The sequence below is a fragment of the Rhinatrema bivittatum genome, chromosome 3, assembly GCF_901001135.1.
Source record: "Rhinatrema bivittatum chromosome 3, aRhiBiv1.1, whole genome shotgun sequence".
Taxonomy (NCBI): Eukaryota; Metazoa; Chordata; class Amphibia; order Gymnophiona; family Rhinatrematidae; genus Rhinatrema; species Rhinatrema bivittatum.
In genome coordinates, this window is record NC_042617.1 from 530,427,635 (window position 1) to 530,444,441 (window position 16,807).

Genomic DNA, 16,807 nt, shown 5'->3' on the forward strand with positions numbered 1-16,807 from the left:
TTCAAAGCTTCTAGAAACTTTGACAAAAGTTTTCTGTGCTGCACTCCATCGGATGATGTCACTTATGTAAGGACTAACATCCTGCTGTCCTAGGAGAGCACTTGTCACAGGTAAGCAGCTGCACATTATGCACTTATTTGCTAAGCACGCCATTCTAATGTCTTACCTTCTTATAATGTACAGCTGATTATAGATTGGCACAAAATTGAAATCTCTTGACATGAAGTACCAGTGTGGTAGCAATTTTGAACTTGGCATCAACTAGGTATTAGACCAGAATTTCTTTTATATTGGCATAAAATTCAGAAATTGTATCTCGACACAAAAAGAAAATAATTTACATATGAGTAGTAAATTGGTATTTTTACGCACTTTCATTTTCTTAAATTTGTTTTGCCTGTACAACAAAGCTTCAAGTGAGTTAAGGCAAGTTAAAAACTATATGACTACTTTGCAAGTGTCTGAAGTGCTAGTAAAGTCTGTTAGGAAATGTTTGAATAAAAGAGGTAAATGTCAAAATTCCTTTCTGCGTCATCCTTGACATATGTGTGTATATGTAATAACTTCTTTTTTTTTTTTTTTTTTTTTTTTAAAGCCTACAAGATCAGTTGCGACAGTTATATCCCAGGCTCAAAGTGCTGGCATTTGGAGCTAAACCTGAAACTACCCTGCATACATATTTTCCTTCGTTCCTGTCCAGAGCTACACCAAACTGTCCTCCTGACATGAAAAAGGAGGTGAGCCAATCTTGCAAACACGTCAAAGGAACTGAGCTGGGTGGGATTTACAGTATAAGACTGGTTTAACTATTTAAAACTGGAGGAAGAAAGGATCTTTTCCATTGTATTTTTGTCAAAAAGTGAGAGAATATCTGCCTGCATTGATACAAAGTCCGCAGATACTTTTTATCTACGGACTTGCACAAATTTTTATGTGAAATACACATGTGTACTCGCTTTGAAAATTATCTTGGAAAAGCTACCCAAACACACACCTACTAATTTGTGTGGTAATTTTCCTGAGAAAATGGCACACAGTTTTGAAAATTTAAAAATATGCATATAAGCGCAAGCCCCTTCCCAACCCCATCACTGGGAACCCCTCACTGCAGGTAAAATTTTATATGTACTTGGCACATTTGTGTAAATTTACCTGCATATAAGGAAGGCAGTTTTCTGAAAGTCCATTTTCTTGAGAAAAGCACTTTTACCTGCAGAAATGACTAAGAACGTTGTCCCCATAGTAACTTGATAACTGTGCATCTGTTTATTGTGCAAGATGTCAGTTTGAGTGAACTGTGTCCTGATCCTGCCTCCAGTTTGACTTAGACCTATGCCTAAGATGTAGCATTTGTTACCTAAAAATCATCTTTCTTGCTCTTCCAGCAACTTCTGCTGACTGCAATGAAGGGTTCGTCCTTGCAGGGGACTTCCTTTCTGGTTTTCAGCCAGCTACAGATTTCATTGGAAGACATGAGAAGATTGCAAATTGTTGTCTCTTATTTACATATAATAGAGACCATGTTTGCAAAGATTTCCTGACCGAAAATACCATGGGTGGAAGAATTTGCTTCTTAGGCATGGTTTCAAAAATGCATGTCTAGGAGGGCTTTATTTCTGTTATGAACAATTACGATTCACACAAGTAAAAAAAAAAAAAAAAAAAAAAGCTTTTTTGGAGTTGGTGGTCCATAAAGGGGGCAGGAAAGCTAGCTGCTTTGTACACAGTGCTTGTGAATGGATGGCTATGTTGATCTGCATTGTGAATATTTCTTGTTATTTATAACTGTTTCAACACCTGGTCCAAATATATGAGCAATATATTAAGATTATGCAGGTATGCTGTTTGTAGAAATGCACATTTAGAGAGGATGAAAATAGATCCATATTAATCTAAATGAGGGGTGGCTATTTCCAGTCCTCAAGAGCCATAAACAGATCTGGTTTTCAAGATATCCACTGTAAATATGCATGAGAGGTTTACATGTACTACTTCCAATGTATGCAAATCTATCTCGTGCATATTCATTGTAGATATCCGGAAAACTAGGCCTGTTTATGACTGTTGAGGACCAGCGCTGACCATCCCTGATCTAAACAGTTAACATTGTGTACATTTTGTGGATTGAGGTAGTGCATCTTATAAAGTATGCAGTTATCTTTGATTTTATAAATGTGTAATGCTAGCAAATGTATAATTGTTTTAATAATTTGTTTAGCTCCTGAACTGCTTGAATCAGTGCCTGAATATGGATCCGCTCAGCTTCAGCGTTTGGCGACAACTTTATACTAAGCACTTGTCACAGTCCAGGTATAGGATATGTATATTTATTAATGGGAACTCTAGTTTGGATTTTAGTTGACTAGTATCTTGTGTGCTCATTACGTTTTACACAGTTTGATACCTAACTTCCTAAGAGCACTGTTTCTCTAGGCTGTATGCATGCTGGTCACAAACCCTGCGCACTTGGCAAAACAGAGTACACAAGAAATCTGATATTTGCACTATATTGGCTCATAGTGCACAAATTTGAACGTGCCTTGTAAAAAAAAAAAAAAAAAAAAAAAATTGCACAGGAATTTTTATGCACCCCACAAGTAATTTTCAAAGGAGTTGAGCTGTGTAAATGTAACTATATTGCAGCGACTTTCAAAAGTGCACTTTTGCATGTAAAACCTATTGATTCAATGGCATATATTTTAGCAATTTTCAAGAGCCCACTTACATGCATAAAATGTATTTACATTGGTAAAACCCAATTTTAAGTGTGTAAATCCTTTTGAAAATTACCCCATAGCCTTTCAGAAATTGAGGGAAATTACTTAAGAGCAGGAACCATCCTCCCAAATCATCATCTTTCTTTTGTTTTAAATTGATAATCTGATATGTTTTTGAAGCCCTTCACATGAGCGCCTCATGCAGAAAATACATTGTGCTGTGCATTGCAATGTGGAAGACTCAGGTTCAATTCCTGCATTTGACTTCTGCTCTCTGGGCCAGCTAGGAATACTGTGGAGGCTTCACAGACCCTGAGTTGATACAAGTCTCCGTCATTGCTCTGTGGTGACACACATTGTTCAAACTTAGGATGCATACATTCTGGGTTGCAGATGATGCTGTGAGCTGAAGCCACTGGCCAAGATTATCACTGTAATGGCTGGGAAACATCCAAGTGTTTGTCAGTGAAGGTTCATGGTGCTATAGCCCAGTAGAGGCCATTTCCTAGTGAATTGAAAGCCCTCTCCCAAAGAAAATTGTTTTTCTTTTTTTTTTTACAGTTTTCTGCAGAAATGTATCTTTATGCCAGCCTTTAAAATCATCTTGATCTTATTTCCAGATTTGCCTTTTTTTTTTTGTTTTTTGCAGGGCATGCATGTTTTCAGATGCTCTTAAACTACCATCTTGTAATTCTGTTTTTGCAATGAGTGCTTACTTTCATTAAATAACTGTTCCCAACACAGGGATCTCATTACATCTGTCATGTTCTGGTTCAAAGGCGTCTTCCATTTGACAAGTCAAACCCAGCAAAAAAAAAATCTGTTATTTTGGCAATAAATAACATTCAAAACATTTTTTTGACATAAAAAGGGGATGAATTAGCTTCAACCCTGGCTACTGTCTATTTACACATCTTTTGTAACATTCATAATTCAATCATTTTTTTAAAATCTAAAGTGGAACTTATGTCTCATCTATAGGTATACAGTTTATAAGTGGTGATTTACCCAAGAAGGTAGGAGAATGGGGCTGGGAGAGAAGCATTTTTTTTTTTTTTAAACTAGTTGAAATGCAGTCTTGGGGAATGGAGCTAAAATCACAAAGAATATAACAAGAATTATAAATTGCAGCTGATTGTGCTACAGTTCTCAAATTTTAAAATTTTTAAAATTCTTTTTAGGCTTTTAGACTGCTCAGTTTAATTAAAAGTACTCCTGTCACACTCATAATGATGTGGTGATCTCAGCCATGTTTTTTTCAAAATATTCTATAGCTTTAATTATCGAATGTGTTCATGTCTATATGTATAGATATAAGCAGGAAGTCTAACAGGAAAGCATCTAAGTATTGTATGGAAAGGTAAATCTGAGCATGAAGCTGTAAGAGGTACCTTCCCTTTAATCCTCACTCTGTGCTTAATACTTGTTTTCTAGTGGCTGATATTTAGAGCAGGCTTGGCATTTGTCTTGGTAGAAATTTTCATCCTGTGACCAAGTTGACATCAATTAAGAGAGGAGAAGTAATTGAAGGGAAATGCACATAGTTCAGTTTGAGTGGATTAGGTGAAAACTCATTCATTATGTAGTTAATAGGAAAACACACAAGCTAGTAATTTGGAAGTGTAGTTGTTAAATGAACTTTGTTTCTTACAGCCTGATTCAACAAGGTATTTTCCCATAGACCAGACCTAGAACAGGAGTAAAGCCTTAGTGAATCAGGCAGTTTGTTCCCTAAAATAACAATGTGCTAGAGAGCTGCTGTTCAAGTAGAAGTTATTGGTTATTTCCTTTTTTCTCTTCATCTCTATAATCATCTCCTAGCCAGAATTTCAGAATGTCATACAATGTTGTAGGCTTAAAATCTGCAATATCCCAGGTCTTACTGATATTTTCCCTTCTCATATGATACACTGTTTTTGTGCATTTTCCAGTTTGCTCAGTAGTTAACCTAGGTTTAGATCTGCTTTTGCCCGCACTCTTCTCTGATCAGGCCTACCATTAAGAATATTTTGCAATGTATTTCTGGGGGAATTCTACGCAAAAAAATGTAAAATTCTGCACATTTTCTAAATTCGGCAAAATTCTGTACATTTATTTGTCAAAATGACACATTTTTTTTGCAAATTCTGCATTTCATTGCAATCCAGTATTTTCATACAAGGAGGTAAACAGGAACAGAAGCAGAGGTCAAAGGAGGATTCACATCTCCACTTGCTCTAGGCCAGGGGCAGCAACCCACGGCACTGGACAGCTGAACAGACAATGACCACTGACCATCTCAGTTACCTGAATCAGAAAGCTATCTCCAAGCCTCACATGCAGCAGCAGGAGTCACATTTAACCAAACATCTCCCGCTGCTGGAGATGATGTTTGATTAAACGCAACCTCTGCGGTGGAAGTCAGTCTGCTCAGCTGTCCAGGGCCAGGGCACCCAAGTGAAAAGCTGCAGATCTCTGGCTCAGAACAGATGGAAATATGAATCTCCCTTGGCCTCTTCCCCTGTCCCAATTCACCTGCTTTCCCCTCATACCTCAAGCGCCCCACTAGAAACACATTCGCCCCCTCTCCTCTCACACTCCTTTCTCTCCCCCTCCCCTTCCTCTCTCTATCTCTCCCCTCTCTCTCTCCCCCCCCCCCCCCCCCCCCCCGATTGTAGGGTCCTGGCCCTTGCACAGTGTAGCTTGCTAACCTCGCCTGTGCTGTGCTGCCTTTACACTCCATGTGAGAACCTCACATGCAATGGTTCCGCTCTCTGGGGCGGATTTTCAAAGGGTTACACCCGTAACCCTGAAAACCCTCTCCTGCGTGCGCCAAGCCTATTTTGCATAGGCCTGGTGACATGTGCAAGCCCCAGGACGCGCGTATGTCCCAGGGCTTGGAAAAATGGGTGGGGAGTGGGCGGGGTGGGGGCAGGACAGAGGCCTCTAGCACAGTGGTCGTGCCGGGGGCTCGCCGGCACGCGCAAACTACGCCTGCCCAGAGGCAGGCGCAACTTCATCCACAAAGGTCAGGGTTTTTTTTTTTAGATAGGGCTGGGGGGCGGGTTAGTTAGGGGAAGGGATGGGAAGATGGGGGGGGGGGGGGGGCGCGACTGAAGGAAAGTTCCCTCCGAGGCCGCTCCGATTTCAGAGCGGCCTCGGAGGGAACAGGGAAAGCCATCAGGGCTCGGCGTGCACAAGTGTGCACCCCATTGCGCATGCCACCCCCGGATTTTATAACATGCGCGCAGCTACACGCGCATGTTATAAAATCGGGCGTAGATTTGTGCGCGCCGGGTTGCAAGCACAAATCTACGCCTGCGCGTAGGTTTAAAAATCTGGCCCTCTGCGCATGCCTGTGCTGCGATGGTTCTGGTTTTGCTTCCTTTTCTGGCAGAGCATTGAGAAGGGAGAAGCATTTGGCTGGGGTGGATTCTGCGAGGCGAGGGAGAATTCTGCATTCTGCAGTAGCGCAGAATTCCCCCAGGACTAGCAGTGGCAGGGAGCAACAACTTAGCTCCTTTTGGTCTGAAGGCTGAGTATCAAGATGTTGCAGATTTTGATGGTACATGATTAGGGACTTTCATTTTAAGTTTTTATTTGTGTTATAACAATCTGTGGCAAAATGACTTTTCCATTGGCAAAATGCCACTGTTTTTTGTTTTTTCTGTTTAGAGCATTGAAACTTCCAAGAAAAATAAAATAACTGAAAACGAAGGTTCCTGTGCTCTCTATTGAGTCACCAGAGAGTGCTTAGTGTCTGATTTAAAATCATTGGCATGCTGATGGGTCTCAGTTGAGTCAGATCAGTGGGTTGCTGCTGTCCAAAGAGATGATATCTAAACAAGAAATGGTGTCTGAGTGCTTTGGTCAGTGGAGCAGAGTTACTAGTGGTTTACTACCATGTACAAGTCCAGCTATGGGAACCATTAAAGAATTCAATTAAGAGTGATATACGTATTTCCCCATTGTTAATGACTGTGTTTTCCTGTGTTGATGTGTTTGAAAATTCAGAATAGCATGGGAAAAACACTAGATCCCTAAAAACTAGAGGTTGGAATTGAAGGATAAAGTGCTTGGGGGGTAACCTGCATGGAGCAGTAGCTACTAACCTTAGTTAGTAATGGGGATTACTAACTTTAACCAATTAGCCTTGATGCTTATGATGTAACTACATCACGCTCTGCTTTGATGGCAGGGGAAAAAGGGGCATTGGATTCAGAAGACAGCCAATGCTGGGCCCTGGTTTTTTGGTTTTTTTGTTTTGTGTTTTTTTACAGTCAGGGGTACAAATATGCAGACATTAGGGATAAAGCACAGGACTACTTCTACAGTCAAGTCCAAAAACAAAGCATGTTCAAGCAGCATTGTCTGTATTATCAAGAAGACTGCTCACCCTGTAAAAATGTTGCTAGCAGTAATTTTGTTATGAGTTTGACTGTTGCTAGATTTTGCTTGTAAATATTACTCCCTTTAACATAGGGCTTGGGGTAATCTGCAGGGAGAGGCAGTTAATACCCTTAACAAAAACATATAGTTTACCTATACAGAGCGGTAGTTAATACCATAAGAAACTTTCTGGGCAGACAAGATTGACTATTTGGTCTTTTTCTGCCATCATTACTATGTTACTATGTAAAATGGCTCTGTGGTAACTGGAGCGGCAAGAGGCTTGGGTACAGCCAGAGGAAACCACATGTTGTCTCTGGCTATGCTTCAGTGCTCTTTATTTACAGTGAGATTAACAAAAATGGCAGCACCTTTTCTTCAGGTATTTTCCAAAAAGCAGACCAAACAGAAAGCAAAACCCTATAGCAGTTCCCCTTAGACTCAGGCAAAACAGTGTCTTTCAAGAAGTGAAGTCTTTACACGAGGAAAAATCTTTAACCAACCTTGAGACTTATCTGGTCTCTGCACGTAATGGGACTCCGTCAGCTCCCCGGGGCTTATCTAACCCTTCTAGGGCCTCCGGTCTTATGCTCTAGGAAGGGCTCCTCCCTTTACCTAGGATTCCCTGCAGGTCTCTATCTGATGGAGAACCGGGTGGGATAGCTGTGCCTGGTCCTTTAAGTAGACTGAGTTTTCTATACACTTCCTTACATACCCTCTCCCTCAGCTCAGCCTTGCCGGGATAAACATTTGCCTGTACAAGAGACTCCTCTCTTGACAGGAAATCTGCATTTGCATTCTCCTTTCCTGTTCTGTGTTGAATCATGTAGTTGAAAGGCTACAGGGCCATTAGCCACCTCATCACTCTTGCATTGGATTCTTTGTTCCTGTTGATCCATAAGAGCATTTGATGGTTCGTTGAATGTAAACTGCTGCCCTAGCAGATGATAGTGCAAGACCTCTAAGGCACACTTGACCGCCAAGGCTGACTCCTTGAGTACAGTCTTTCATGTGGTTGAGTACAGTCTTTCATGTGGCATCAGTTTCTGGCTAATGTATGCCACAGGATTTTCTTGGCCATCCTTCTGGGCCAAAACTGTCCCCAAGCCGACCACTGAGATATCAGTTGTTACCATGAAGGGTTCAGTGAATTCCGGGCTGATCGGGACTGGTTCAGAACATATTGCCTCTTTCAGAGCTCTGAAGGCCTTCTCTGATTTCTTTACTAGTAGCATTGTGAGATGCTCCGCCTTCTTTGAATAGCTCAAGATAAACCATCTATAATATCCCGTAAGGCCTAAAAATGCTCTCACTTTCGCCTTTTATTATTTATTTTTTAACTTTCCCCTTTTATATACCGCCGTTCCAGAATAAGACCACAGCATTTTATAAAATCAGCATTCATATTCTTGGTTGACAATCACTTTCTGTGCCAGCATTAATAATTTAGGTCAACATCAAACAGTTACATGTCCTTGATCATATTTGTACATATTCTTGATCAGCATGACAGATTTATATCCTTCATATTCGTACATTTTTAATGTTGGCAATACAGCAACTGTAGATTCTAATTCTCCTACCTATACACTTTTCATCATTCATTATTTATTGCTCATTTCACTACCATTCTCTTGTACTGAAGTTGAAGTTATCAGTATATTGTCTTATGTAAATCGTAAGCTTTTCTAAAGAGCCATGTTTTTAGTTCACGTTTGAAATTCTTTCTATTTGTTATCTGGCATAATGACTCTGGCAGTGAATTCCACAACTTGGGGCCTGCTATGGAAAATGTTTGGTCCCTTATTTGTTGTTAGATGTGTGTTCTGAGTAGGAGGCATAGTTAGAAGTCCTTTGTTTTGTGATTTTAGGGTTCTCTGTGGTGACTAGTGTTGAAGTGATACTTCTAATAAGCATTGGTCAGTATTGTTGACTATATTGAAAATTAGGGTTAATACCTTATAATGAATTCTGGATTGTACAGGAAGCCAGTGCAGTGCCATCAAGGGGGTGGGGGGGTAATGTGGTCAAATTTCCTTGTCCCTAGTAATAGTCTAGCAGAGGCATTTTGGAGTAATTGTAGTGATTTTAGTAAGCTTGAAGGTAGGCCTAATAAAAGGGAGTTGCAGTAGTCTAGGTTTGAAAAAATTAGTGTTTGTAAGACAGTGCTTGTATGACAGTGTGGTTTCAGCCGGTGTAGTATTCTCAGCTTGGTGTATCCTGTTTTTATTAATTTACTTGTATGCTTTTTCATAGTGAAGTTCTTATCAATCTATATTCCTAGGTCCCGTACTTGATCTGAAGGAGCGATATTAATAATTCCTAGGTCTGGCTGAGGAGACCGGTTGCTGGGCCCCGATTCAGGGCTGGACCATCGACCCTCCCCAAGCCCGGAAGTGAGAGGGAGGAGCCGTGTGCTTAAGACCGCCGCGGCTGCAGAGAGAACGCTGAGGAGACCGGATTGCTAGGCCCCGATTCAGGGCCGGACCATCGACCCTCCCCAAGCCCGGAAGTGAGAGGGAGGAGCCGCGTGCTTAAGACCGCCGCGGCTGCGGTGCGCCGCCTAAGCCGTGCGCGCCCAAGGGGTGCGCACGGCTTGTTCCGGCTTAGTCCGGACTTGGACGGACTGAGGAGGAAGCCCTATTCCCTCTCTGATTGCTGAGACTCAGACAAATAGAGAAAGCTCAAAGAACGATCGACGCCCTTGTTTCTTATAAGAGGAATGCCAGCAAAAAGGAAAGGGAAGGTAAGGGTTTTTCCTTCAGAGCCCTTGCCTTCCCTTCTTCAATTGGAAATCGATCGTTTCATGACCCAGCTGGAGAAAGAGAGTACCGATGAATCCGTTGGAGGTAACCCGGAAGGAGAACGGGCTGCCCCCTTGGACGAGGCATCTCTCAGTCCTGACTCCCGACCGCCTCCTGCTCAACATGGCGCTAATGGAGAAGCAGTAACATCAACATCAAATACCGAAGAGGTAAAGCGATTGTTGGCTACTGGAGGAGCGAGCTCCATACTGGACTCAGAGGAAGAGGAGGAAGTAGATCCTCCAATAAAGAAACAAGACTCCCTTTACCCTGAGAGTCCAGAGGACGTGCGGCCTAAAAATCCAAGGCCAGAGATGGTAACATTGGGGGCAATTTGGGACTTAGTAAATGGACTAAGTGTTACTGTTAATAGATTAGAAAGTAAAATAGACTCAGTATCCTCTGATTTACAGCAAAAATTTACGGGGATACAACGGCAAACTGAAGTAGTGAATAGAATAGGGGAAGCTGAGAAGAAAATAAAATCTTTACAAAATTTGAGCACAACTATGGTAAAAGATCAGTTGGCTTGTTCTAGGTGACTAGAAATGATGGAAAATAATATTAGACATCTGAACATAAGAATTGTTAATTTTCCAAGAATTGCAGGGGAGAAATCCCTTTTGTTTCTCTTAAAAGGTTTTTAGCAGAAGTCCTTGGGTTCTCTGATAATAATAATATGCTTTCCATAAACTCTTGTTTCTTTGTGAAAGGAACTTCTGCTCAGGCTTTGACTATCCCAGCAAATCTTACGAGTTTTCTAGAAAACTCGGCCTTGCAGGTGCTAGGCAGAGAGACTTTGATTGTTTCCTTTATTACATCTACAGATATTAGTAGTTTGATGAAAGTTTATTTTCAGAAATTTCCTATTTCATACTGCGGACAAAATGTAAAGATCTTTCCAGATCTTGCGCCAATTACACGAACAAAGAGGCGTGAATTCCTAGAATTAAGACAGAGAGTTATATCTTTAGGGTTTACTTTTTTGTTAAAGTATCCATGTCGTTGCATAATAAAAAGGGGAACTGAGTCCTTTAGTTTTATTCAGTCAGACCAGTTGCGTCAATTTGTTGAATCACGAGAACCACTCACCTCGTCCCCAGTTGAACCCTAATGTGCAGGCGTACTGTATAATGCCAGCTATTATTGAGCTATCCCTTAATAAAGTGTTTCTATTTTTCTTTTCTCCTTTTGAATTTGTCTTGAGTCTCAGATGTATATTTAATATTCCTGGAGATAGAGTTTCCAGTTAGTTATCATTTAACATATCATGTCATTAGTATACCTGAGGCAGATTTTCTTTGAAATGTTTTCAAAATTTGTTATGTGTATTCTTGCAATTCAATGAAGATTGAATGTAATAATTAACATAATTGTAACTGAAAAAATCATAAATAAATAATAATTCCTAGGTCTAGTGTTGGCAGTTTGTTTATTGTTGATTCTCTCCTTAACCACACAATTTCAGTTTTTTTGGGGGGTTTAGAGTTGTTGTGATATTTTTATTCTCCCAGGACAAGCAGGATGGTAGTCCTCACATGTGGGTGACATCATTGGACGGAGCCCTATCACGGAAAACTTTTCTGTCAAAGTTTCTAGAACTTTTGACTGGCACACTGAGCATGCCATAATCCCTGTAGCCACAGGGGTCTCCCTTCAGTCTCTCTTTTTTTTTTCCGAGCTGCAGTTTGCCTCGCGGTTAGGAGCTCTGAGATTCTCTCACAATATTTCCTCACGGAAAAACTTGAAGATTACTTTATTAAAAAGTTCCCTCATAGGGGTCTCCCATTGCGATATTGTTTTTCATTGCTTGATGAGTAAAAATCCACCGTCTCCGGTCAGTTCCTGTTCCCCTTTCTATCGGTGTTCGCAGGCCATCGACTGTTTTTGCACCACCCCGTCCCTTTTTTTTCTCCATCATGGCAGCGGGGTTTCGAAAATGTCTGGAGTGTCCCCGTATCATGTCGATAACTGACCCGCATGATGTCTGTGTGCTGTGCCTTGGCTCATCACACGACATTAGTCTCTGTCCAAGTTGTGCCCAAATGACTCTGAAGGGCAGGTGGGCCTGGCTGGACAAGATGGAGTCCCTTTTTAAAATCAAGATAACTCCATCGACGTCCACGGAGTCATCACCGGCAGGAACATCGAAGAAACCCATCGACAAACCTCGCTGGGAGCACCAGGGCAACGGTGACCATCCATCACCAGCACCATCTAAGGCATCTGCATTGTTTTCCTTGGTGCCGAGAGAGTGGACCGAGCATAGAGAGAAACACCGCCACCGGCGCAATCCCACTCCCGGTGCCGGCACCGATACCACATCGGCCTCTGGCTCTTGTCGACTGCGAAGAGGACACGGGTAGAGGAGCCTCCAACTTCCTGTCCACCCGAGATACCGAGGTGATCCCCACCGATATCAGTGCCAGGTACTGAGCCCCCACAGACACCTATGGATATGCTAGTTATGCCTAGCCTCCCTCCCTCTGCAGCTGTGTTACAGATACCAGCCTCCAGGGAGGAGTTGGACATACTGGTCCAACAGGCGGTCCTGGATGCCCTCAGGAACCTACAGCCTTTGATATTTATACTAGAGATGTGAATCGGAACTGAAATCGGATCCGATTCTGGTTCCGATTCACATCTATAGAGATGTGAATCGGAACTGAAATCTGATCCGATTCTGGTTCCGATTCACATCTCTAATTTATACCGCTGCTCCACCGCCTCGACACACTCATCGGTGCCCTTCCGATCCAGCTTGGGCCATTGATGCCACGGCAACCTATAGAGTCTATGAAACCTCTGATACCCATTCCGGGGTCCTCGGAAGACTCCAGTCCTCTTCCAGCACAGTGTCCACCAATGCCGGAACAGATTCCTGGTCTGTTGGGGCTCTCGGGATTGAGACACCCACGATTCCCCTTGATACCATTGATGCTGCCGAAACCTTCATCTGTGCTTCTGCTTCCTCCATCGAGGGATCTGTCTATGACAACATGTCCTATGCTACCAGCCTTTTTCCCTCCCTCGGAATCTCAGCCAGAGACCCAGTATGACCCATGGGAGGATGTTGACACTGACAGTTCTACAGAGGACATACTATCAGAACCCTCTCCTCCGGAAGAAAGGAGACTCTCTCTTCCAGAAGACCTCTCCTTTGCAAATTTTATAAAGGAAATGTCAGACAATCCCCTTTGATGTCACAGAGGAAGACACATCATAAAACATTGTAAGTCCTCCAATTTGTGGATGCCCCCAGAGAAATTATGGTGATTCCTGTCCATGAGGTACTCTTGGATCTCCAACATCGTCTCTGGGAGCATCCCTGCACTGTCTCACCAGTATATAGGAAGTCAAATGCAACCTATTTTGTCCAACATACTCCAGGATTCCAAAAGCCTCAACTACCCCTAACTAATCAAGCTAGATATTTCACTTGGATGCAGCTCCATCACTGCTCTCTACATTAAAGGTGGGGGTGGAAGGGAAATAGAACCAAGAGCTAAGAGAAACAGATAAGTATGAGAGAGAAAAATGTGTGAAGCTTGCTGGGCAGACTGGATGGGCCATTTGGTGGTCTTCTGCCGTCATTTCTATGTTTCTATGTTTCTATGTTTCAGTCAGTGGTAGTTGAATCCTCACAGAAAAAGGCCAGGAGACTGCGCCCTCACTCCTCATCTCCCCCTGGAAAAGACCAAAAATTCCTAAACATCTTAGGTCAAAAAATCTTTCAGGGATCTATGCTAGTGTCATGCATAGCTGCATATCAACTCTACATGACACAATATCAGAGGAATCTCTGAAACAAGTTCAGGGAATAGCTGATACTCTTCCCCATCAACATCAAGACAACCTCAATACCATACTACAAAAAGGTCATGAGGCAGGAAAACATGAAGTACGGGCTGCTTACTATTCCTTTGAGACTGCTTCTGGCTTATCAGTGACTAGAATCAGCACCAGAAGGTGGGCTTGGCTTAAAGCATCAGATTTATGAACTGAGGTCCAAGACAAACTTGCTGACCTGCCTTGTACCAGAGAAAATCTATTCAGTGACAAGATACAGGATGCAGTGGGTCAACTGAAAGACCACCACGAGACCTTGCGTCAGCTGTCCACGGTCACTACAGAGGCTCCCTCCTGTGCCAGAACCACCACGAGAAGGGACCCCAGGAGACCATTTTACCGCTCATGCAGGTACTATCCACCTATATATCGCATGAGACGAACCAATCCACCTCAGAGAGATCATCCATGACTGCCCAAAGCATCCAGGCCTCAGCCACCCCCTCAAACCGGCCAAGCCTCTGGATTTTGAAATCTATCCAGAGAACAGCCACTCCACAAATCCAAAACCAGACTTGCCAGTAGGAGGTCGACTTCACCACTTTATAACCAACTGGCTCAGCATCACCACAGACCAATGGTTTATACTCTTCATAACCCAGGGATACCATCTAAACTTCCTCAAGGTACCCACAGATTTACCACCCAATCCCCTGTGGATGCAAAAAGATCATACATCCCTTCTAGAATCAGAACTGTCCACCCTTCTGAGTGCCAGGGCTGTGGAAGCCGTTCCCCGAGCACAGCAAGGCAGAGGGTTCTACTCCCGCTATTTTCTCATTTCAAAGATATCAGGCGGCCTCTGGCCCATCCTGGATCTCCGCGATCTCAACAAATTTCTGCAAAAAGAAAAATTGAGAATGGTGTCTCTAGGCACTATGCTTCCCCTTCTACAACGAAGAGACCTGTTCTGTTCTCTGGGTCTTCAGGATGCTTAAGCTCACATCCCAGTATTCCCACATCACTGCAAATATCTGCGTTTCATTGTGGGACATCATTTTCAGAACCAGGTTCTGCCTTTTGGACTTGCCTTGGCACCCCATGTATTTACAAAGTGCCTAGCAGTGGCTGCGGCCCATCTACGGAAGAATGGCATACACGTGTTTCCTTAGCTGGATGACTGACTGATCAAAAGCCATTCCAAGCAAGGGGCTCTCGACTCTGAAGCTCACTATCAATCTGCTACACTTGTTGAGATTTCTCATATTTATTATTTATTATTTATTTTTAATTTTTATATACCGAAGTTCTAGTAGAGACTACAAATCACTCCGGTTTACATAAAACGAAGAACTGCTCAACAGATAGCGGAGCTTTACATGGAACCGTATAACATATGGAACATATGGAACATCAATTACCAAAATCCTACCTGACTCCATCTCACCTCCTTACTTTCATTGGAGCAGATTTGGACACCACAGTCGCAAGGGCCTTCCTGCCCAACGACCGCACAGTCACACTCTCCAAACTAGCTTTGTCTCTGCACACACAAAAAACAGCCTCAGCCCATCACTTCCTAACATTGCTGGGCCACATGGCTTCCACGGTCCACGTCACTCCTATGGCCAGACTGGCCATGAGAATAACACAATGGACTTTGAAATCTCAGTGGCTCCAAGCCACTCAACCTCTTTCATCCCAGTTTCATGTAACCCACCAGCTAAGATTATTGCTTCTCTGGTGGGCAAACAAAGCCAACTTGCTAACAGGTCTACCCAGTTCTGCAAGTAACTTTAACCACAGACACATCCAACTTGGCTTGGGGAGCTCATGTGAACAATCTTCAAACTCAAGGTTCTTGGACACAGCTTGAAGCAACGTATCAGATCAACTTCCTAGAACTTCGAGTTATACGTTATGCTCTACATGCGTTCAAGGACTGCCTTTCAAACAAGACTGTTCTCATACAAACAGACAACACAGTTGCAATGTGGTACTTGAACAAGCAGGGAGGCACAGGCTCTTAACTCCTCTGCCAAGAAGCCACGCAGATCTGGGCCTGGGCCCTTGTACACACCATGCATCTGTGGGCCACTTATCTGGCAGGCATACAAAACGTAGTAGTAGGTCGCCTCAGTCGACAGTTCTATCCCCACGAGTGGTCTCTGGATCCTGTGATAATGACCAGAATCTTCCAACGCTGGGGTCAACCAACAATAAGAACATAAGAACATGCCATACTGGGCCAGACCAAGGGTACATCAAGCCCAGCATCCTGTTTCCAACAGTGGCCAATCCAGGCCATAAGAACCTGGAAAGTACCCAAAAAGTCTATTCCATGTTACCGTTGCTAGTAATAGCAGTGGCTATTTTCTAAGTCAACTTAATTAATAGCAGGTAATGGACTTCTCCTCCAAGAACTTATCCAATCCTTTTTTTAAACACAGCTATACTAACTGCACTAACCACATCCTATGGCAACAAATTCCAGAGTTTAATTGTATGTTGAGTAAAAAAGAACTTTCTCAGATTAGTTTTAAATGTGCCACATGCTAACTTCATGGAGTGCCCCCTGTCCCATTGGTTGTCCTCCTTCCACCACATCTCTGAGATGCCAATTAAGTCTGTCATCCTTCACTGCTATACATTCTAATTCTCCCATCTTACTTATTAGATTTCTGGCATTGGTATACAAACATTTCAAAGTTTTTTTTTGTTTGAATTTTCATTCTGCTTTTTAATTGATAGGGATAAGTTAGAATTTTTTTAGCTCAGGTGAGTTTTTAGTTACAGGCACTTGGACCACTTTTCTTATTATTGGAACCTCACTGTTGGGATGCCCTAATTCTAATGCATTAGTATCCTTTGAAGATACCTCTCTCCGAACCATGAGCTGCTGAGCGACTGTCGGCTTTCCCCTTTGTTCTAGTTTAAAAGCTGCTCTGTCTCCTTTTTAAAGGTTAGTGCCAGCAGTCTGGTTCCACCCTGGTTAAGGTGGAGCCCATCCCTTCGGAAGAGACTCCCCCTTCCCCAAAAGGTTCCCCAGTTCCTAACAAAACTGAATCCCTCTTCCTTGCACCATCGTCTCATCCACGCATTGAGACTCCGGAGCTCTGCCTGCCTCTG

The 16,807-nt window shown here is 42.8% G+C and overlaps 1 protein-coding gene across 4 annotated transcripts in view; it reads left to right on the top strand.

The window, feature by feature from the left end:
* The window catches only part of TMEM214 (transmembrane protein 214), a 239,828-nt gene that overhangs the window by 126,376 nt on the left and 96,645 nt on the right, over nt 1-16,807 (top strand). For all 4 annotated transcript variants that reach the window (XM_029596290.1, XM_029596291.1, XM_029596293.1 and 1 more), the window contains 2 exons: nt 596-737; nt 2,219-2,310. In XM_029596290.1, the coding sequence (XP_029452150.1) occupies nt 596-737; nt 2,219-2,310 (234 nt within the window). The remainder of the gene's footprint in view (nt 1-595; nt 738-2,218; nt 2,311-16,807) is intronic.